Below are 22191 nucleotides of genomic sequence, written 5' to 3'. Positions count from 1 at the left end.
ATAAAAGACTGTGAATAAGCGGACTGACATAATGGACATTCCAGGTTCTCAAAGTCTGAAATATAGACACCTAGCAGCTAGATCACCAATCTTTCTGAAGTTCACAGCTTTCTGGGAGGCAATTTCACAATAATCTTAGGCTGATCTAAGATGATCCTATCACTAATTACAAATGACTTTTTGTATGACAAAAAGCATAGTTAAGGTAGACTTTGTAGGTGTCCTGTGTCCTGTTGGCAGCAGACTATTGAGCCCTATTTTTGACTTTTCAGCTACATTAGGCAGACAGTGGGCATTATGCTACTAAGATAAAGGGCATTTTAGGGGGAGCTTAACGAGTCATTTGAATGTTGAGATTAACAGGTGATTGTTGTAACTCTTATAACTGTGCCTAGGGTAATATTTACTATCTGTGATTAAATCTGTGCTTTTTTTTTTAAATCAGCTTAGATTTTTCTATTTTTGAGATGAATGAAAACTCTCTTTCAACTAGCTAGATTGATTTCTAGCTTCAAAGTTACTTTAAAATAACAGTTTTTTTTTAAAAAAGGTACAGTCTGATGTTACAGAGATGTTGAAAAATATTCCTTCCATGCAATTTTTACTCAGCTTTTGTCTGGTACAAATACCTCTCATTTCTACATCAGCTCAAGTAATAAAAGAAAAATTTACCAGTATGTGTTGCAAGATATTCCTCAGTCAATATATCTGTGAAAAACTAGACAGACAGTGTCCACTGCTGGCAAATCACATAATTGCACTGCAGATTAGAGAGAGATGTTCTTGAAAGGTTTCAATGAATTAAGTCCTAAGTGTCAAATATTTTGTAATTTATGTTTGTAAGCTTGTGTTGTAAAATCAGGTCACTATGTTAGAAGTATTCATGCTTGTCAGATACTTCTGAAAATCTAGATTAACTAAAAAGAAGCTAGGTATACTTGTTTGCAGAGATTTATATCTGTCGTTAACTTACTCCGTTCAATAAAAATAGTAGACAATGCACTGAATTTTCTGTTTGTTTGGAAGGGGTACCACAGCATGTGACTTTTTTTTCAGAGAACATTAGTTGTGTGTGAACCTCAAAGGAAGGAATGCGTCTGTATGAATAGATCTCAGAGGAGATTTAGGCCTGCCCTATTGATGAATGTGGCATTAACCTGAATTGTTTTATATCTAAATTTTCTTCCTTCAGAGGCTTACTTTCTCTATTAGCAGTACTCAGAGAAATACTGTATTACCTCCCCTTTAGAACAAGAAAAGAACGAAATATCTTAAAATTAGCATAAAAGGGATTGCAAAACAAAAGTAATTTGAAAATAAATGGTAGAAGAATTGCAAACAAAGATAGATTACTATAAAAAATTCTTTTGCCAAATTACTTGCACTGTCAATTTTAGGTCCCATAGCAGAAAATAAGACTATTTTTTCTAAATTATTTGTCAGGAAGTGTCTTTCATGCTTTCTTCCAAGAAACAAATGATATTGTGGATGTGTTTGTATGTGTAAGCATATACATGTGTGCATGCAAATGCATGGGCAGACATGCTCCAGTTCTTCCTGGCACTGGTAAAAATAACTTTTTATATTTAAGGGATTATTGGTTTTAATTTGAGGTGAATCATTCTTCTGCTTCTCAAAATAGTTGTTTATGTATGTCTCTGCACATACTGTCTTGTCTGGTCAGAATTTTATTGTAATGAGTATAATGTGCTTTTTCTTCTGGGTCTCTGAGATGGTCAATATCTGACACCTCCTTTGTTCTTAAGGTTCAGAAATATTGCACATTTTTTTCTCGTATGGTCATGTGTTCTCATATCTGTTCTAAGGAAAGCAAGGACACACTTGTAAAGATGTTCTAGGAGTAGGAAATCCTCACTGGAGAGTATTCTCAAACAGGTATAACAGCTTACATGCTCTGCCAGCTGAACTGACTTCAGAGGAAATTCACTGTAGAGATCAAATTCCTCAGCAACAGTGTTCCTTTTGTTTCTGTAGAAAAAAATTAAGCACACTAACCTTATAGGGACTTTCAGTTACTTGAGAGAATAATAGCAAAATCTGTTGCATGTTTCAGAAGTCAGGCAAAACAGACAAGTCCTGCTGTGGCTAGATAAGTAAACACAACAGATGTTGGCTTAAGCTGTGCATATTAATGAAGAAGCTCTCCACGCTGTTTTTAGACCTCTAAATCTTAAACTGCTCTCTGCAGCTGTGTGGACTAGAGATAGGGGGGGTGGTGTTTGTGTTTGCTTTTCTTTAATGGAAGTCCTTGTTCTGGCTTGTGTCACCAGAGCCTTGTCTGAATCAGATCTGCTGTTAGCTTCAGTGGGAACAAAATTAATGGCAATGTGTTTCTGTTGTAGTTATTAAGAACCTCTCTTTAAGGGGACTATTTAATTTTTAAAGGTAAAATAATATATACATCACTGCAGAAACCACTGCGGAGGTCAATAAAGCTAAGATGATCCCAGGGAGGCAAGAAGCTGGAATATTTTATTGAACTTACAATTTGGTATTTAAGGGATTCAGGGTCTACATATTCAACAGGGGGTTTGTATATTCATTTTATTAATATTGGGGGGTTTCACAAGGATGACATAAGGGAAAAACCCAGGTTAACAAATCTTGGAGTCTTACAATTACATCATAGGAAAAACCCTACTTTATATTGGGGGATTTCATGGGGGGACAAGGGTATTCAGGATTGCAAAATACACAAGATACACAGGACACAAAGGGAGACATAAAACACAATAAGTCTCCTTCATGGGTTGATGAGATCAAGATGGGACACTCTTGGCTTGGGCAGGGCATGTCACACGGATGGTATCTTGTTTGCTTCTTACATCAAGGTTTTTTTCCCCAACTTTCATATATATATATATATATATATAATGGCCAGTCTTCGCGAACGAAGATCTGGGGAAAGGTCTTTTACCTTTCCAGCCTGCGCAATGGATTTTTTAGGTGAGACACAGCCTGCGCTGAACTGAGCCCACCCTTTAATCCTAAGGTTCATCTGCCGGGGCCAAGCAATCTTGGACAATGGCAGTGAGGTCCTCAGGACGTAGGTTTGTTTAGAGTGACCTTCTCATAGATGGATGGCCTCACAGGGCTAACGGGTTCCATCTGCCCGGGAGACCGAGGAATCGAACCCGGGTTGCAGCAGTGAGAGTCCTGCATGCTAATCACTAGGCCACCAGGGGTCTCCCAACTTTCATAGCCCATGGCTTTCTGCAAAGACCACTCAAATCTCTCTCTGCAGATATCATATTTTGGAATCCAACAAACCACAATGTATTAATTTTAAATTACTTTTATGGATTTTTCCCTGAAAGTGATCTTGACTATTTTTTTTCCCCCACTGTTTTTTTAACTGTTGTTTAAAAGAGACTTGTTGGAATTAAATTTTGGGCCTGGGTGAGCTATCCTGGAGACTCTTGTATGATCTGTGTGCTCTTTAGATTCTCCTGTCAACTCAGCTGATTTCTTTTGTTCTCAAAAGAAGTGGTATCAGAAGTAGAGGACAAATAGAGTGAAAACCAGGAAGACTCATGAAAGATGTCACAGGAGCTGTGCTAAAAGTTGGTAGCTGTAACCATGCATACAATCTTGCCGAAGGATCAATTGTAAAAAATAGTTTAAGAATCTCCATCCCTTTTTTTTTTCTCTGTTGAAGAATGAAGAATTAGCCAATGGAATAAAAAACAACATTCTGAAGTAATTAAAGTAGGTATTTTACTCAACACAGCACTACTCGTGAGACTCATTACTACAGAATAGTAGGTGCAATTCAGCATTGGGAAGGGAATGGGAAAAGCAAAGTCAAAAGAAGAAAGCAAAACTAAGCAATCTGAGAACTATGTAATGTCTAAAGAGTAAGCCAATATATAGAGTGGAGGTACTCAGTCCTTTGAGTTACAGATGTATCCCAGGTAATCGTGAAAGAATGAATGCAGAACAAATATTGCACTAGCTAAGGCATCGGCTCTGAGTGTGCTGTAGGCAACACCTGAGCTGTTATGCATATTAGTGGTCATATTTTGATAGTTCTCTGTATAACCAGTCATCTAATGTAAGACTTCCTTGCATGGTGCTTTAATTTATTTTTGTATGTGCACTTATTATGTTTTAACTGTTTTTCTTATGACTTGGATGCATAAGGTCAAGTGAGTCCACAGCCTGTGAAGAAGGTGGCTAAATTATGTGCAGTCCTCTGAACAACATATTGAAAGCTTACTTTTGTCTTGTTTAAAGGGATTCACCTGACCTATTTAAACAAGTGACTCCACAGGAACTCCTATGTATTCAGTAGATTTTAATAGGTATGAGTTTGGCTCCTTGAGTGCATTCTGAATGTTGAGACTTAAAGCTGAGTGCTTTTGATACAGAGAGGTGTTAAAGTATAGAAATCCAAAATCTCCAAACTTTGTGAAGTATATTATCATGTTTAATAAACTTTTTTCTTAATGCTCTCCAAATTCTAATCAATGAGCATCAAGTGTTCAGGGTGTTAAAGATTTTAAATTTCAGTGCTTCCCAGTGCCTTGTCTTTTGAGAAGTTAACAATAACTTTTAAGGAGAATTATATCCAGATTAATATACAAGAATATGTAAAATGGACCCAATTTAAAGCTCATTGCACAAGCATACTAGTCTTATTATAAGCATGGAATGCACATAAACTATCTGAAAAGGGATTTCTTGTCTATGTTATAATATTTTCACACAGGTATGATCATGACAAATATGACCTTTTACGTTGACATGTTTTTCTAACTTAAGATTTTTTCAATTAAACACTTACCAACCTACAGAGTAGATTATATGTTTCATCTTCTTCAAGTCATTGTTATTTCTCTTGCTCCATCTTTGTCCCCCAAGAAAATTAAAACAAGAATTGAAAGTTACTATTGCTTACCAATACCCACCCTCCTGTGTAAGTACACATTGTGTGTCTTGGGAAAATATCAATTTGAAATTATATGAATAATCCTACTTGTAGGCCTTTATCACATTTGCTTATGATATCATTGTGTGGGAAGGCAGGTGTCTTAGTATGTACATTGAATTTAGGTACTTTGATTATGGTCCAACAAAACTACCAGCAACCTTCAATAAATTTTTTATCAGAACCAACTAATGTTCAGAATGCCAATTTTAGTTAGAAACAGCACCTTGGTAATCAGTCAACTGTCTTTTCAAAAGCACCACAAGGTTGATTAAATGAATCCATCACAACTTAGAAACAAGTATTTTTTCCACTCCTGAAAGGTCACTTCTTGGAATGATATTAAATTTTCCCAGTGGTCTAGATGTACCTTTATGCATACCTTGCAATTGCTGGGCCTAAATTGGCACCTTTACCCCCAAGACATCCTTTCAAATTTGAATGGAAATATAAGGAGTAAGGTACTAATCTTTTTTGTAACTATAGCACACAACATCTTTCAAAGAAAAAAAAACCCAACATTTTCAGAGACATGAAACAATCTTCAACTCTTTAGGGTCTAGAAGAACATCTAGATTCACAATACTTTACTAATGATTTCTAGAATACAGGGTAAGTTGACTCTACTTCATCATATTTAACTGGAAAAATGAGCTGTGTGGGCCTACAGTTGGCAAGGAATTGCTATAAAAACTTCACTAGAGCTCATGAAACTTACACATGTTTAGTAGCAATGTAATAATCTGACATTTTACACTCTTATAAAATATACGTGTGTAAGAACTTTGGGGTTTATTTTATTTATTTTGGTTTGGATTTGATAAGAAGAATGGTTTCAGGATATCTGGGAGGAGAAAATTTGGACGGAGTGTGCATAGGTGGGAAAATACCTGTAGAAAGATATTTTTGTTTATATTGAAATGGTTTATAAAAGAAAGAACTCTGTAGAGCTTTCATGTCTGCATTGACCAGAAGTTACTCTGCAGCTTCTAACTTTATCTAACTTAATGCAAAACATACAAGCGGGGGAGGGGGGGGGGGAAGAAAGAAGAGATAGAACAACCCATGATGCATAAGGATGACATTTTAAGTTCTGTAAATTTTGAGGCCAGTGGGTCTAGGTTGCAATAGACTATAAAGATTAAATTCCATTTTTCCTGTAAGGAAGTCCCTATAAAAGCGTGTTATGTATCACTAGTACATGCATATACACAAATATTAATGTTGTAAATTTTGATATTGAATATTAATGCCTGAAAATACCATGTTGTAATTTATATGTTAAATTAGTCGAAATGGTATATGGTTTGTTCCAAGTAATACAGCAAAGAATAAATTTAAGGAATAATAATGTTTCTTATTATGCAGGTATTATATACCCTAGTATATAATACTGCAAGTATTTTATACAGACTTTATATATGTTGAATTTTTTACCCTAAAATTCATTCAAGCAAGCAATTTTATAGATTCTAAAATGTTTTTGTTCTAGAAAACTCCTGAAATCCATAATAAATTGCAAGTTAGAAATGAACAGATGGGAGAATAGAAAGTATTGAAAATTTCTACTCACCCTCTTTGGCTTTTATTCATTTGTTTTCATATCAAGAGTGTTGTTAATCAGAAATAAGACTCTGTTTTAATGTAAAAAATGTCATAAGTAAGATATTTGTCCTAAATACATAATCTTATACAGTTACTAGTCTTTAAGGTAGCCAATATGTTCATACTTCTACAATCCATCTGTTAGCAAAACCTTTACTCCGACTAGAACTGCACACATTTTATCACAGGTTAAGACACCAGATGGCTCTCTTGAGTTTTCTTTGCAAAACCTCAAGCTGTAAACAACTGCTCTGCATTTCTTAGATGTGAGTACGAAGCTATTGTTTTTGATCTCTGGCGTAAGAAACACATTTTCTCTTTGTCTATAGGCATACCACCCGTTTTCACCTTCTTTCTTTCTTTTCTTTGCCATCACCCCAAGCATTATGTCATTGAGAAATGTCGATGTGTTTTGGCAAAGGCCCAATATTTGAAGGAGACTACGGAAAAGGAACAATAGTAGTAGATAGTATATAGCATAGCATCGTTGGACAATATAGAGAGGTCCCTCCAGCAAAAGGGAACGTGGAACCTACATCTTTTTGGAGAGAGATTCTCATGCTAATTAATGTTAGGTCTGTATGTACATATTCTACTCCTAAATTCCTGTGAAAATGAAAGATAGTGGGTGATTGGCCTTTATTTCACTCTACTTCCTCTCATTCATTCTTTTGTTTGGAGCCAGCAAAGTCGAGCTGACTTTGGGCTGTGTCTTGTCAGCTCCGCGGCGGTGGCACGGGATGTCCTATGCCACCCGTTGCTCCTCTCTGCTCCGCTGTCCGTGGTGCTGAAGGCAGAAACAGACCGGGGAGGGAATGGGGCCGAGGACGGGGCCCAGGCCGGGGCTGAGGGAGACCCACTGGGGTGGCACTTGGAGGACCGCTTCCCTCTTGAGAGTTCTTAAGGAAGGCAGCACCGTGTCTTGTCCACTTCTGAGAAGAAAGGAAAAGGAAAGCAGCATACAAAATTACTACAGTGAATTTTAAATTTGAAAACATAACCACCTCTCTGTCTAATTGCATTAGTTAAGGCAATTGTAACCGTTGTAAGAAAATTGGTGCTCTGTAAAAATTGCCAGATAGAAAATCCAATGAGTCTTAGCTGAATCTCTTTAGAGACACTTTTAAATAGAATTAAAATGTATTATCATGATCCGATTGTGCATGTTCTGTTCCTAGTTGGTCTAGTATTAATACAAAATCCCTGTATACTGGAGTTCCCACCATACACTTTTGCCCTCTGTATAAAAATAGCGCTTTGTAGATTAAAGGATTTAGGGAAAAAATGGTCAATATCAGAGATGCTGAAGCCTTTGCTGAAACAAGAACATACTCTTACATACTAGGTACTGTATTGCAAATCAATTAATTATTCTGGATTGATATTTACACCTCCAAGCCTGTTAAACAAAACAAACCAACAACAAAAACCCCAGCACTAACCCCTCTAATAAGAAATTAGAGTGTTCTGTAAACAGTATAAAAATAGATATTTATTACACAATAATTCCCTGTGCAAGCATCTGTCCTTCTTTACAGGATAACTGCATTTTTTTTTCTGTGTAGCTGCTTGCTTCCTTTTTCTACTTTCCTCTGGCTAGTTACAACTTCAGGAAGTTTAACAATTAGGCTTGCAGAAAGTAAATCCGAAAAACTTTGAGCCCTTATTTGAAAAGGGAGAAAAGCAAAGAGAAGAAGATGAAAGGAAACAAGTGAGATGTCATATTTTACATGGTAGTTACTATTTGCAGTATCTTGTGATGTCCTCGGGGCAGATACTCCTTAGGCTTCTGTGTCTAGTGAACTTGGCTGGTGCTTCCTCAAGTGCTCCAAAACAGCCTATAATTTTACACGGTGCTGATCATCAGTAAGTCTACCTGTCGCGGCTGTTTGCGGGTGCCCTATGTTATTCCTTCGGGCTGACGGTGCCCTCCAGCTCGTAGATATGCTTCTTCCTCATGGCTCTAAAACCTTCCCTTGCGGCAGAAACTCCTCTCCCGCCAGACTACACCCCCAGCCCCGTCCGTTCCCGGATTGTGGGGCGCTCCTGCCCCGCTGCGGGCGGGTTGTCCGGCAGAGGGGCTGTCGCGGGGCGGGGTGCCCTTGGCAGAACGCGGTGCCAACTCACCCGCCGGCCCTGCCCCCACGGCCTCCCCGGCCTGGGGACGGTGACAGGTGCCGGTGTCACCGCTGGGGGCGGCAGGGGCGGCCGGCAGGGAGCCGGTGCCGGGGAGCTGGCGAGAGGGTGCGTGCGAGGGTGCCTCGGGCGGGCGGAGGAGAACGCGGAGGGCCATCCGCTACTCCGGCAGCACGCAGGGCCCTCCGCCCCCCCCCCCCGGGAGGGAGCCCCTAACGAAGGCATCCGGAACCCTAACGGGGGGCAGAGGCAGCTGGAGGCGGATGCACCGGGAACCCCCCCGGTTCCCACCAGAAAACCGCATCAGCAACACCCCGTCGGTCCGACTCTCTCCCCCTTCTTCTGTCTTTCCCTCATTCCTTCTCCACCCCCTGCACCTTCGCCGCCCCTCGCCTTGGGGAGGACAAAAAAAGCTCCAGCGGTGCGTGCCTCTGTGTGTGTGTGTGTGTGTGTGTGTGTGTGTGTGTGTGTGTGTGCGTGTGCGTGTGTAGGGGAGGCTGGAGCGGGGTGGGACCGAGGAGCCGTGATTACAGCTCTCCCCGGAGAAGAAGATTGCTCTCTCCAGATGCTGATTTCTGAAGCACTTGGCAATCATCAGGCGGGAGCCGGGAAGAAGCGGCGGTAGCCGCCCCGGCCGCGGTGATGGCAGCGGCGGGCGAGCGGGAGGCGGCGGCGCGGGGCTGAGGGGCAGCGCTGCCGGCCGGACACGATCCGACCCGACCCGATCCGACCCGGTCGGGCGCGGCTCTGCCCCGAGTCCCGCTCGCTCCGCTCCGCTCCGCCCGCCCGCAGACACCCGCCCGAGCAGGTAGTAGGTGCCCCTGTGCCGGGACACGGCGGGGGTGACGGCGGGGCACCCATGCGGTGACCCTCGGCGGCAGCAGCTCCCGCCGGCCGCAGGGTGGAGGTGCCCCTCTGCAGCCGCGCCTCGGGCCAGAGGAGGCTCCCGCTCGCCCGCGTCCCCCGGGGATGGGTCCCCGCCGGGGCTGAGCGCCCCGCCACCTCCCGCCTCTCTGCCCGGCGTGGGCGATCCGGCTAGCAGCCATGGCAGCGGCCATCGCCAGCGGCTTGATCCGCCAGAAGCGGCAGGCGAGGGAGCAGCACTGGGACCGGCCCTCGGCCAGCAGGAGGCGGAACAGCCCCAGCAAGAACCGCGGGCTCTGCAACGGCAACCTGGTGGACATCTTCTCCAAGGTCCGCATCTTCGGGCTCAAGAAGCGGCGGTTGCGGCGCCAAGGTGCGTCCTCGTGGCCGGGCCCGCCCGCGGGCTCCCGTGGTGGGGGGACGGGAGGGGGCAACCTGTGGCGAGAAACTTCCCGGGTCGGGCGCCGCCCCCGGTCCTGCCAGCCGGCGGCTCCTGGCTCCCCGAGGAGCCGCGGCCGGCGAGCCCAGCCGGCCCTGGAGCGCCGGTATTGGTCACGACAGGTGTGCTACGGGCAGGAATCCCCTCGGGGGAGGCGGCCGGCGCGGCGAGAGCCCTGCCCGCCCCTCCGCGTGTCCCCGTCTCTCCCGTGTTTCTCTTTGAAGGACAAAGAGCGCACAGCGTGGAAAGCTCTTTGGGTGTCCGGTGTCTGGGGGCCGTCGTTCACCAGCCCTTCCTTGAGCCATCCGGTTGGCTTTGGTGGTTGCAACCTGGCCGTAGTGCAGGGGTCTCGCTCCACGCTGTCTGGTAACTTCCCAGTCAGCGCACTGAGAGGTGTGGGAGAGCTTCTCAGCATCGCAATGGGTACCCAGGTAGCAGGTCCACCTGCCTGTTGCCCATCCCCAACCAGAGCCTCGCCATGCAGACCAACAGGTTCTGCAGGCAGTTCTTCAGGGTAGATGATCAGTAGTCAACAGAGAAAACTGAAACTGGTACCGTGGTGATTACATTCTATACAGTACATTGTGTTAGAACACTAGAAATAAAAGGAGTCAAATGATATTGCAATGACTTATCTATTTTTAATAGTTCTGTGGTATTCAACAGCATTCAGAAATGATGATGACTTACTTTGTACTTGTCCTCAGGAAACAAGTAGTTTTAGAACGAAAGGATTATATCGTGAAGAGTGAAAATGTTAAGTATTACCTGAAATGTGGCTAATACCTACCCATCCATGATAAAGTACAAACCACCCTCTGTTACATTAGAGAATGCCACCATGTGTTGTGGTTCAGTATGTATACTATAACTCCTCTTTAGGTTGGGTCAGAAGACAATTTTAAGAAGCATAATCAGGGAACTGTCCTGATTGATGCTTCCTGGCTCTTTTCCATGTCTCATACATGAAAAAGCATAAATCAACAAAATCTATGCAATTTTATTTTTATGTGGCTTTGTTACAGTGAAATTATTTATCATAACTTGCATTAAATGCAAGTTAAGTCTTGCCATTTTTAGATAGTACAATGATATAGGAAAGATGAGGAGGAACATGTCAGTGGCAAAATCTATTGTGGCTTTTTTTAAGCAGTCTGTGTGTGTGATTAAGCAGACTAGAGTATTTTCTTTAAGATGGTGGATTTTATAAGAGATACTTATTCATGAAAATGAATTTATGAGGATTTGCTAATTGAACAATTGTGCTTGACCACCTGTGCAGTCTTATTTTGGGGGAAAACTCTGTATTTGACTATATTACCATTTGAGGAGAGGACTGCCTCACAGCACTGAGATGCCAAACATTTTCCTATGTAAGAAGGGACTTCATAGAGACTTTTGAATTCATTCTTTTTCATTTAGTTGGTTTTCATAAGATACTTTGTGACATTCTTGAACAAGAGAACTGGATTAGAATATAACTCTGCTGTTAACCTGTACCACGGATACAGAAGATTTCAGTAAGAATAATCAGAAAAAGGACTATTCACCAGTAAAGTCTGCAGTGTCAGACCCCTGAGTTTATTTTCTCTAAGAACTCTTCATGTTGAGACATGATGATATTTATCCATTGATTTAAGTTAAGGTCTCAATTACTGCTCATCCATAGGAATTCCTGATGAAAAATACTATCATACTTTTTACTGTGTATGTTCTTGATGCACAAAGTGATACATGGAGTACCTGTGGATTCAAAGTTGCATGCTGTTTAAGAAGGAAACTGAAGAAATAATCAAGCCGAAGTCATTACTTAAACATTTTTTGCATAATAACTTAAAATAAAAAATCATTTGGGAAAAAAACCAAAATAAGCCGTATTTTATAGGGCTGATTGCTTTAAAATATATTATAAGAGTTACAAAATTACTGTTTATCAGAGTGTCTTTTTTTATAAACATCTAACAGAGCATCTTTTAGATAACATTTAATAACATTCATCTGATTAATGAACATTTATCAGAGTGTCTTTTCAGTTTTCCTAAACTGAGCTAAATGGCATGTGAAGTCTTCACTGAAATCATACTGTCAAACCCATTAAAATAAATCTTTGCCAAGCAAAATAGGATGAATTTCAAAACATCTGTTGTCAGAAAGGTGCTATGGGATCTTGACGAATAAACCTTCTGTAAATGATATAGTGTCACAAGACCATTGTGAAAAATGAGCTAATCGAGATGTTATAAACCATCTGTAGCATTCTCATACAATTCAATGGAAGTGTAGAAGTATATGTAAAATGTTTGTTATGTATAGCAGTAAAAGCTAGACTCTGTTTTTCATTAAATAAAGAAGTGTTTTGCTTTGTGCTTACATATGAAAAGTAACTGTTTCCCCATCTCTGAAATAGACAGTGAAAACCAGTGATGCTGCTTTTTCAATCAAAAATACGCATTTACTCTTGTATATGTACAAGAGTACATATATGTGTATGTGAATTAGGTAAATAGATATGCACAATATATGCACACACGCCAATATGTTAGCAAACTTTAAAAAGTATTCTTTATTTTTAAACTCTTCTTTCAAAATGCCTGTTAGTACTGTTCTGGTTCAGTGGGATTTATTTGAGAACAAATGAAGTTATTATGAATACATAAAATGCTACAATCATGTGTGTGCCCTGTAGAAATTTATTTCTGTCATTGTGACAAATTTTCTGTTCATGGTCCTTTGTTTAGGGGCATACTAAAATATCAACAGAAGTGTGCTTTGGGAGACTAACATTTTGGAAGAGTAGCATTAAATATACATCCAGGAGCTCACTAAGGGCAAAGAGTAATATTTGTATTTACTTATATATTTTCTATAATGATAGATGCCATGGTAGTTTTAAACAGCATTACTAAAATGTTGATTAATGAATTAAACTAGCAAAGTGCTTTCTGTGAGAGACTTGCCTGATAATCTACTGAGTGGAAGAAACCATTTTCATTTACTGGACAACTTTGATTCATATCATTTAGTGTTATGATATTTTAAATTTATCTCATTTTTATTTTATTCTACCTTCATCTGATGAAGAAATCACTGTCATTAATTTCTGGATAGCCATGAAGCCAAGATCTTGCCTGATCTGATGCCAGACATCAATCAACTATGAATCATCCTCCCCTGGATTAGAGGTTGTTTAGTTGTAATGGTTTAATTTACGTTAATATAATCACAAATAGAAGAATTGACAGTCAAGACTTTGTCTTCATGTGAAATAACCTTACCTAACCTGGGGAAATGCCACTTCTTCACCTCAGGCACCTATAGAGAGAAGAGATTAAAATGTATGCTTGTCTCTAGAGCAAATTCAAACTTCTTAGCCTGTATTTTCTTCTACATATCTAGCTGCTTTGCTAATCTGAAAAATCTTCATTTGGTTAATTAGGTCCCTTGAGAATATTATACTGGAAAATACTCAACATTTAAATGTATTAATGTGTGATGTTTACTGTTTCTGTGTGCTAATACCACTTTAAGCCTTCTAAATTTATACATGGAGTGTATGAATTTTGGAATGACTTGGCCTCTGATTTTGTACATTAATATTTATGAGAAAGAGAGACCTAGGGAACATGTTCAGAAAATGCATTGATTAGATTTTACTGCATCTACAGAAGTAATTTAATTCTCCAAAGAAAGCATTTTTGAAAAATTCCTCAGTAGATCAGCTAATGTTTTTCAGCAGATGTGGGAGTGGCCCATAATCTCAGATATAAGATAATTCCCAATATACATAGTGCCCTAAGTAGTTTCTAGTCTTCTATTTATGGAATAAAGTGTAGCTGAAATGGAGGTCTGTGCTCATGAGTGTACATGACTTGTTTCCCAAAGTTTAAGAAACCACATCAAATTCCCACTAGTTAGCTCCCATGTTGGATGATCTGGCTTGCTCAATGTTTCAGCAGACCAAAACCTGTAGCTGTGCTTTCCTATGTGACTGTCCTCAAAATTAATCCTTTTTGACAGTTCTCTAAAGCCCACTGCTCCTGTTTTGTCTAGGTGCAAGACTGCCTGTTTCTCAGGGTGTTGAACTGATATTGCTTGCTTTTTGCTTCTTTTCTGCAAATGAAGTTGATTAACCCAGAATCCTTTTGGAACTATAAACACAGTCTTAACAGTCTATATAAGTAATTATTAATTTTTCCCTCACTGCTGTTAACCTATTCAAAGGATGGCATGATCATCACAAACTGGAACTGTGAATGTAAAATATTCTAAGCATATTTAAAAAATATTTTTGAAAACATGATTTGCTAGACTCAGTGTCAAGCTTTATTTCCCATACATTCAGTATTTCGCATAAGTCCTGTGCTTGCTAAGGGAAGCTTTAAAAGAAATGCAGTAATAGCTGGAATGTAATTCTTATTCTAAACTGGTCTTGGTAGCTCTAAAAGTGACGAACGAGTTAGTTTTGAGAGCAAATGGGGAAAAATAGTAACATAACTTTAGGGACTATTGATTTTTAAAAATATCCCAAACAGGGGTGATAGAATAATTGACATTTAATAAACAGGTAGTTCTGTACCAGTGTTACTTCAGAATATCTCCTATTTTAATGTAAAGCGAGTAGAAATACTTAACTATTGTATATTTTAAAATATTCTGTTAAAAGTAGAAATCAGATAACATCTGAGAGCAGTAAGTATTTTAACTTATGTTTTCTAAATATTCTAAGTTTCATGTTAGTTACAAGCTAAGATTTGTTTTAAATTTCTCAAAGACTTCACAGCTATTTCATGAATTTCTTACTTGTTTTGTCTAAAGTGCTGTGTTATTTGGGGTTTTTTTTGTCAACACTTTCTTCCTGATAAGCATTGTTTTACATTTATTTACCTCAGGTAGTTTGTATATCTGGAGGATATGTGAAATTGGAGGAATCCAAATTTCACTTTTCCTGTACACAAACATTGCTTTTTGATATCTTCACTTATTAATTGGAGATGTAGCATTTCCTTAGAAAATGTACTCTTCAATCTTGAATGATCTTCTGGATCTCTAAAGTTCAGGCAAGTTCTGTCCACATATAGCCTTTTTTTTTATAAGGTACATCCATTATTGTATTATTAAATGTGTTGTAGAACTAAGTTATCTGATTAATAGAGATATTAAGGGATATTACAGTACAGATGATTTCTGATTCATGGTGATGTAGTGACAGGTGAGGTGAGGTTTCTTTACTGTATTTAAAGACAGAACTCTGTCTTTTAACAGTATATAATTTATTAGCGGATGTAATTTTTTTGATGTTTCAGGCTCTAATTTGAAATAAATGAAAATCAGAGCTTAAAACTTGTTTTGAATGATTGGTTTTCAAGTCAGTAGTTTATAAACAGAAATAATTAATTTTAATATAGAGCTAACACTCAAAACATTTATTACAGAAAAATTTTCTGTTGAAGCTTTTTGATTTAGACTCTAAGCATAAATTTGAAGATAGTCAACTGTGGGTCCCCATTTTTTGTAATGAGTAAACAGAGGTCTCTCTTATTTGGTAATATGTAAGCTCCTTTCTACCTTTGGCAAATATTAGAGTTAGCGATAGACAGGAAGATGTACTCCAGTGGCACGCACTCTTACTGTGCCATCAGCTTTTTCTGAAACCCTTGGATATGAGTGCATTTTTGTTTTCAAGAGTTATTATTATTAACTCAGATCTCATGCGCTGCCATACACTGAGTGGTGCGAAAATAGAAAGAATATATGATACTACATTCCACGGTAGAAAAGGTTTAGGAAATTAATAAAGCTCTAAATTTCTTTTATTATGATTAAAAATCAGCAACCTGTTTCCATTCCACTGTAGATGATAACATTTCTGTACATTAGAGGTTTCGTTTTTTCCTTTCAATATAGAAATATAATAACCTGCTGAGATCAAGTGTAGATATTGTAATTTATTTTCCTATGGGACTGAAAATGAGGGAACTTATGCTTTCCTGGTGCCAAGGATGGAACTAACTTCTTTTGATGCCAGAATTTAGGAATATATGTTTGCATCAAGTTAGGGATTGGCAGAAGTAGAGTCCAGGACTCTCAAGTTCTGATTCTATGTTATAAACTCTAGATGATTCCATCAATAGGTGACATTACTTAAATTTATACTTTTGTAAATAAACCAAAAGAAGATGGAGAATTTTCGTATTTCAAAAGAAACCCGGTATAAGATTGGAAAAAGTAAATGGTAAAAGTTCTACATAAAATTTAAATAGATGGACTGTGTTGAAAAAAATACAGAAATCTTGTTCCCTCAAGGTTTTCAGGATCTCGGGTTGTTATGGTTGCCATTTTGTAAAATAGTGAATAGAAACTAATAAATATGATATTGGGTTTTCAGTAAGATTTTCATAAATGAACCTAGAGAAAGATGACTGAAATAGGAACGTGAAGAATATCCTTTTTCTAGGATATAAAGCATAATCCCTAGGATGTAACTAAATTAAACAATTTAATTACATCTGTGGTCTTGATTCTAATCCCTTGCCCAGGTGTAGAACTTTCGAAAGGCATTGGAATTACTGTGCTATAAAACTGCTGTAAACTGAACCAAAATTGGACAGCTGATTGGCAGTATTCAACATAAATAAATGATGGAACTCAGCATTTGTTTAAAATATTAAGTCAAACATTTTGTTCCATGTAAGAATAATTCAGCTTTATGAAACACAAGCACCCAGCCTGTTCTCTCTGTAGAAGTTAATTTTAAAATCTGTAAAAATAAAAAGTCCTTCATAATTAACTATCATTTCCATTGTAAAGCCTGCCCTTTCTGCTTTATTTTGCAAACTCCAAGATGTATCCTAGACACAGAGTGTAGCTGTTGGTGCTTCTCCTTTAGTACTGTGAAGCCTGGCTCCAGGAAGCATCTAGTTTTGGTTGCTAGGCTATTTCCAGTGTTTTTTAAAAAAAAACAGAAATGAAGAAAGAAGAGGAAGACAGAAAAGGAAGGGAGAAGACAGAAGGAGGGAAGGAAGGGGATTTTTTTAATTAGTCTGCATTTTTTAATAGCTCATTGTACAGGTAAACATGAGTGAAGTTCCATGTCCTAATGAAAAAGGACTTTTCAAGCCTCAAGGCATTTTTGTTACTGAATTTCAAAGTCACTTAGCACACAGCAGATATGTCAGGCTTAAGAAAAGATCAGCAGGTTTCTTTGCAGTGAAGATTCTTATGGAACTATAAGCCTAGAGGTGGGAGCTTGTACCGGGGTGGCCCTTAATGCAATAATGCATTACAGTTATTTCTAGTTTTAAAACTAGAGCAGGGAGGGTGGTGGGTGGGGGATGCGTGTTTAATAAATTTACTATGCTTTTATTGTAGTATTTTCTGTAGTGTGAAGGAGGGATGTCTTTGAAAGGCAACTGTTTACTTCAGACTTCTGTGATCATAAGTACTAAATTTATGGTTTATATATACCTACTTACGTAAAAACATTACATACTAATGCTTAGATTGTGTTAGTACTTTTCTTTTAAAAGTATGTTCTATAATGAAACAGTGAAGTCTATTTCAGTATGATTCTTATATTATCTTTTCAAACCTGCAACAGAGTTTTTCATAGCAGCAGACTTAATTTTTGTAATTAGAACAATGTGTTTAAAGTTTATTGTTAATTCATAAAGAATAGTCTGTTTACTAGACTATAAAGAAAATAGGTATTTACATTTGGTTTTGTTTTAATCCTTAATTATTTCTTCTTTGTTTTGTTTTTAGGAACAATCTTATAACAAACTGGTATGTTCATAAATGTGGTGAAGTAAGAATTTTTTCCAGTCACTCTCCCTTGCAACCTAAACTCTGTCGTTCTTGGATTATAGTTTTAACTGTTCCAAAATCTTTCGGCTTTTACTGAGAGTTCAGTTGTTCACAAACTTACTGCCTTGTGCGTTGTGAATATTCCAGTTTAAGAAGATGTTTTCATCTATCTAGTTTATGTATAACAGACTTGAATTCCTCTACCTTAATTAGTGGTTTGTATCTCTTCATATGAAATTCTGATGAGTTGAAAAAATTTGCCACTGTAATCTGTATACCATCAACTATTGAATAAATGAACTCTTAAACTTCATTGCTCTATTTTCTCTTTTCACTTTTCTTGCTGTGCAGTCAGTTCCATCTTTGTAATCAGAACAAAGACACATGAAATGTGTAACATTTTGTTCCAAACACTATTTTAAACTGTTTTATTTAAGTCAACAAAAATAAGATTCCGTCAACTACTGAATCTCTTTCTTTGAAGCTAGAAAGAAACTTACATGGTAGGAAGGTCTTTGCTACAGCCTTTCGAAATTTAGCAAGCCTTCCCTTGTGTCCACTACAAGTCCTGTCTCATCAGAGGTCTGGTTAGGCTTATACCTGAAGATTACACATGCTTGCCCTCAAGCAAGTAGAGGTATGATTACAGCATGAAGACCTAAGTATGGTTGTCTACCCCTTTTCTTGTGTAAGAACACGCTATAAATAGTAATGGATTTCTTCTGCTAGTAGTTCCTTTTCATTATCTTATCAATTTTCTGGGATCATGACTGTGCCAAGAGGTAGAAATAATTATAAAATAGCACATGATACTTCAGATTTTTTTAATAGAAAACTATTGCTGGAGCTAAAAAATTAAGAGATTGATTCCTATATTGCTGATACAGGTCATCTGAAGAAAAGAAAACCTCTTATGCTTCTAGCAAGTGTTTTTGAACTTAGGTTGTGTATGTTTTAAGGATTTAGAAATTATATATTCTTCCTAAGGTACTCATTAGAAAGTTATTGATAGTGAACAATATACATCATCATCATCATAACCATCATCAGTTCTCACTACCAAGCAAGTATTTTTTTCATCTGAATACCTTTATCACAAACTCCAAACAGAGTCTGGTGCATATATTACTTATATCTTTTTCACAAAACTGAAAAAATGGAAACTGTACTCTTAACTTCCTTATTACTATGGTTTTGACTTGCTTAAAACAACAGTCTGAATTCTGAGAAGCTTTTATTTTTATTTACCTTTTGTTTTTCCCCCTGAAGATGGTTTTGTGCAGAGATTAGTGTATGGCTGAACTCTCCCAGGCATTAGATTGATAAACCCCAATTCATTATTGCTTCCAATTATATTTTAGTTTTCTAACAAGTAGAAATAGCTGGCATTCTAGTTAATTCCAGCTCTAAAGGTCAGATGTCCCCAAATTGACAATTTGGGGACAACTAAGAAATGTAACATTTTAGGATTTTAGCACTTTAGCACATCTGTAGGTGTAAATTCATGTATTAAATTCTGTTTTCTAAGTAGCTTATATGAGCTACACAACTGCGATGTTGTGATGTTACTACCCTAAAACCAGATCTTTTGATTTAATATACATGATTTTGGGAATCTTTGTAAAATTTATATGTACTGCTCTGTATAAAAATTATTCTGTTGTAATTTCTATGTAAAATAAGCAAAGAAAAATTGCACATGCAAATAAATGAAAATGAGTGGATGGCTCAGATTTATATAAATTATGACACTAATGGCTACTAATTAGTAGCATTTAGGTATGAATAGTCATTTGTATCTCATGGTTGTGATGACAAGGGCTGGATCAAAGCGATAGCCATCTCAGGGCCACTTATCATAGTCAGTCAATCAATCAATCAATCATCACCCTGTTTACCAGTGGTTTATGTTGCTAACATAATAGTTGAAATGAACTGGTGCCATAAGCAAACATTTCTGTTGAGTTGTTGGGATAGGTTTTTAGGTCATTGGATATCAGTGAGCAGGTTGTATTCAAAGTTTGTATTGGATAAACAGTCAACAATTCAGGATCTGATTTACTAAAACTCTCAACTTTCAGAGTTCAAATAACAGCAGCTAAAAACATGGTTTAAGCAGCCTGAGTGACAAATGTATGAGGGACATAGTGAATCGCATCTTAAAAAACGTTTATGCTTAGAGTTTCTTAACTATAATTTTGTCAGCCCGTTACCAACTTCACACAATATAGTTATTTTTGTTTTCACAGTTGGCATTTGTTTTAAATACAGGGAGGGATGTAAGGAAAATCAGCCTATTTTCTACTCTTTGCTAACAAGTGTTCAAATATAAGTAGTGTAAGTGTTGAGCATAAGTAGCTGTGGGGAATGCATTGGTGGTAAATTGCTGATGATATTTTTCCAAAATCATTCACTGCAAATTTTGGCTAAACTTTCAGAAATTTCAATCATGTAAAGGTGAGGAAAGGATAAGTTGCATGCACGTGAGCAATCTGACTAGAGATTTTAGTACTTTTAGCTTAAACAGCATTGTAAAGACATTGTAATTTTTAGGTTTTTTGGTTATTTCTGTTCTGGTATAAGTATCCATCCAGGACATAGTATGAGTTGTTTGAAGCAGTATCTTTGGATTTAATATATTTTGAATATTAGTAGTATGTTTAACTTCAGAACTTTAGTTCCTAATTAGAGTAGAGATGTCAGCTACATTTGGAGCCTAAAGCAGCAAAAAGGTTTTGTTTCTTTTTAGGTATATTTGTTGCCTTCAACTGTATCAAGGATGACCCAAACTACAACAAATAAGACATGATGTAGAAACAACCTTTAACTATTTGCTACTTAGTTTTATTCTATTTTATTTATATTTTGATTGTGTAATAGTTTATATGTATAATGGTGTTTTTTTCCAATTTATTTCCAGATAGATGCGTGCAATTACATAGGAACAATTTGAGTGTTTGCTGTTTATTTTCCAGAGCTGTTCAGACGTGATACCAGAGGACTAATGGCGCAACTCACATCCTGAATCCAATAGATTGTGGCATACCGAGTTTTTTTTAGGGATATGTCATAGCTGTGTAGGAGGTGAAAAAATGTTTCTTCACTTCTGCCATAGTATCAGCAATGTCTCACACAGTGGCTTTAATATGTTGACAGCTCAGTGAGTCCTGACTCTCCCTCCGTTTGGCTATCGGGTTGAATTTTTACCCCTGAGAAGGCTTTTATCTTTCTTTCTTTCTTTCTTTTGTTTTTTTTTTTGGTAGTTAACATGAAAATTACACAGTTTTGGACTCTACTCTCTACTGTCATGGAAAAAAGAAAGTGTCTTTAGTCAACAACTGTTGAAACACCAGTGTTGTTATTATTGTATCCCTTGTTGAGAATATTTTCATGATGAATTGGACTTTGGTCTTTCTGTACACTGGATGCATTGAGTTTTCTAGATTTTGAGTGTGTGACTAGTTACAGTTATTCTTCACTCTTTGTAGGAAGGCATTGTATCAGTGTTTTATAAACAATTGTGAGGCAGTTCATCAGTGAGTTAATTCTGAATAGTGTTAGTTCATCTGTCTATATACTTCTATCTTATCTCCCATTTAAGGGGAAAATGAGGAAACTGAATAGATTTTCTTAATTGAGGTCATTCAGACTTTGTATTTGGAGCAAGATAGACTTTTTCCTCTTTGCATTTCAACAGGAGAAGGAGAAATGCGAATTTCTGTAGCTCTGGAAACCCTTTGCCACCAACCTTTGCCTGTAAACTTCAGCAGAAATGCTTTTCAAAGGAAACAGGATTGTTTTGCAACAATCCCAACATGCAGTTGCGCAGTTCTGCCATTCAGAATCACAGGGATTAATCCTTCTTCATTTGGAATATAAGGCTGAAATAAGGCCAGCCATGAGGCTGTTGCTCAGTCATTACAGTAAGATCAACCAGCACTGAATCCCACTTCTTGCTCCAATGGGAGCAGTGAAACAGATATTGTAGTGCTTATATGCCACTTGGGTAACTTGTGTCAGCAAATTAAATTAGAAAAAAACAGTAGAAGGGAAGAAATGCTTTTGACTATCCTAGCAACAGGATGCAGCTGTAGATACATAACATGTAGATCAGTTATGACATAAAATGTTAAGGTTATTCTGGGTATTTATGTGGCTGCTGAGCACTGGGACTCTTCAGGACAAGAATATGACTCTCTAATGTAGACAAGGCCATAGTTATCCTTATCTGTGCTGTGATAAAGCTTAGACTATGGAAGGCATGATGCCTTAGGCCTGCACCTTGAAATTGCTCAAAACCCAAAAACAGAGAGAGCAGTTGTGGTTTGTAGTCTGCTCCCTAAACAGCTCTTAACAGAAGGACATAGCAATGCATTGAAAACTGCTCTGGCTC

General features: G+C 38.0%; 1 protein-coding gene across 5 annotated transcripts in view; it reads left to right on the top strand.

Annotated features, from left to right (window-relative positions):
- Positions 1 to 22191, top strand: part of FGF14 (fibroblast growth factor 14) — a 413988-nt gene that overhangs the window by 267187 nt on the left and 124610 nt on the right. Inside the window, exon 1 of one of the 5 annotated variants that reach the window (XM_027674697.1) lies at positions 9096 to 9929. The exons of 3 other annotated variants lie outside the window; for them this stretch is intronic. In XM_027674697.1, the coding sequence (XP_027530498.1) occupies positions 9737 to 9929 (193 nt within the window). In that variant the 5' untranslated portion in view covers positions 9096 to 9736. Of the gene's footprint in view, positions 1 to 9095; positions 9930 to 22191 lie in introns of those variants that run through there. One more of the 5 variants, XM_027674695.1, reaches the window with a different exon arrangement.

This window comes from Neopelma chrysocephalum, unplaced genomic scaffold, assembly GCF_003984885.1.
Source record: "Neopelma chrysocephalum unplaced genomic scaffold, ASM398488v2 Primary Assembly neopelma1_25, whole genome shotgun sequence".
In the NCBI taxonomy this organism is placed as follows: domain Eukaryota; kingdom Metazoa; phylum Chordata; class Aves; order Passeriformes; family Pipridae; genus Neopelma; species Neopelma chrysocephalum.
Note: the sequence above shows the minus strand (reverse complement) of the source record. Positions and strands in the feature narration are given on the sequence as shown.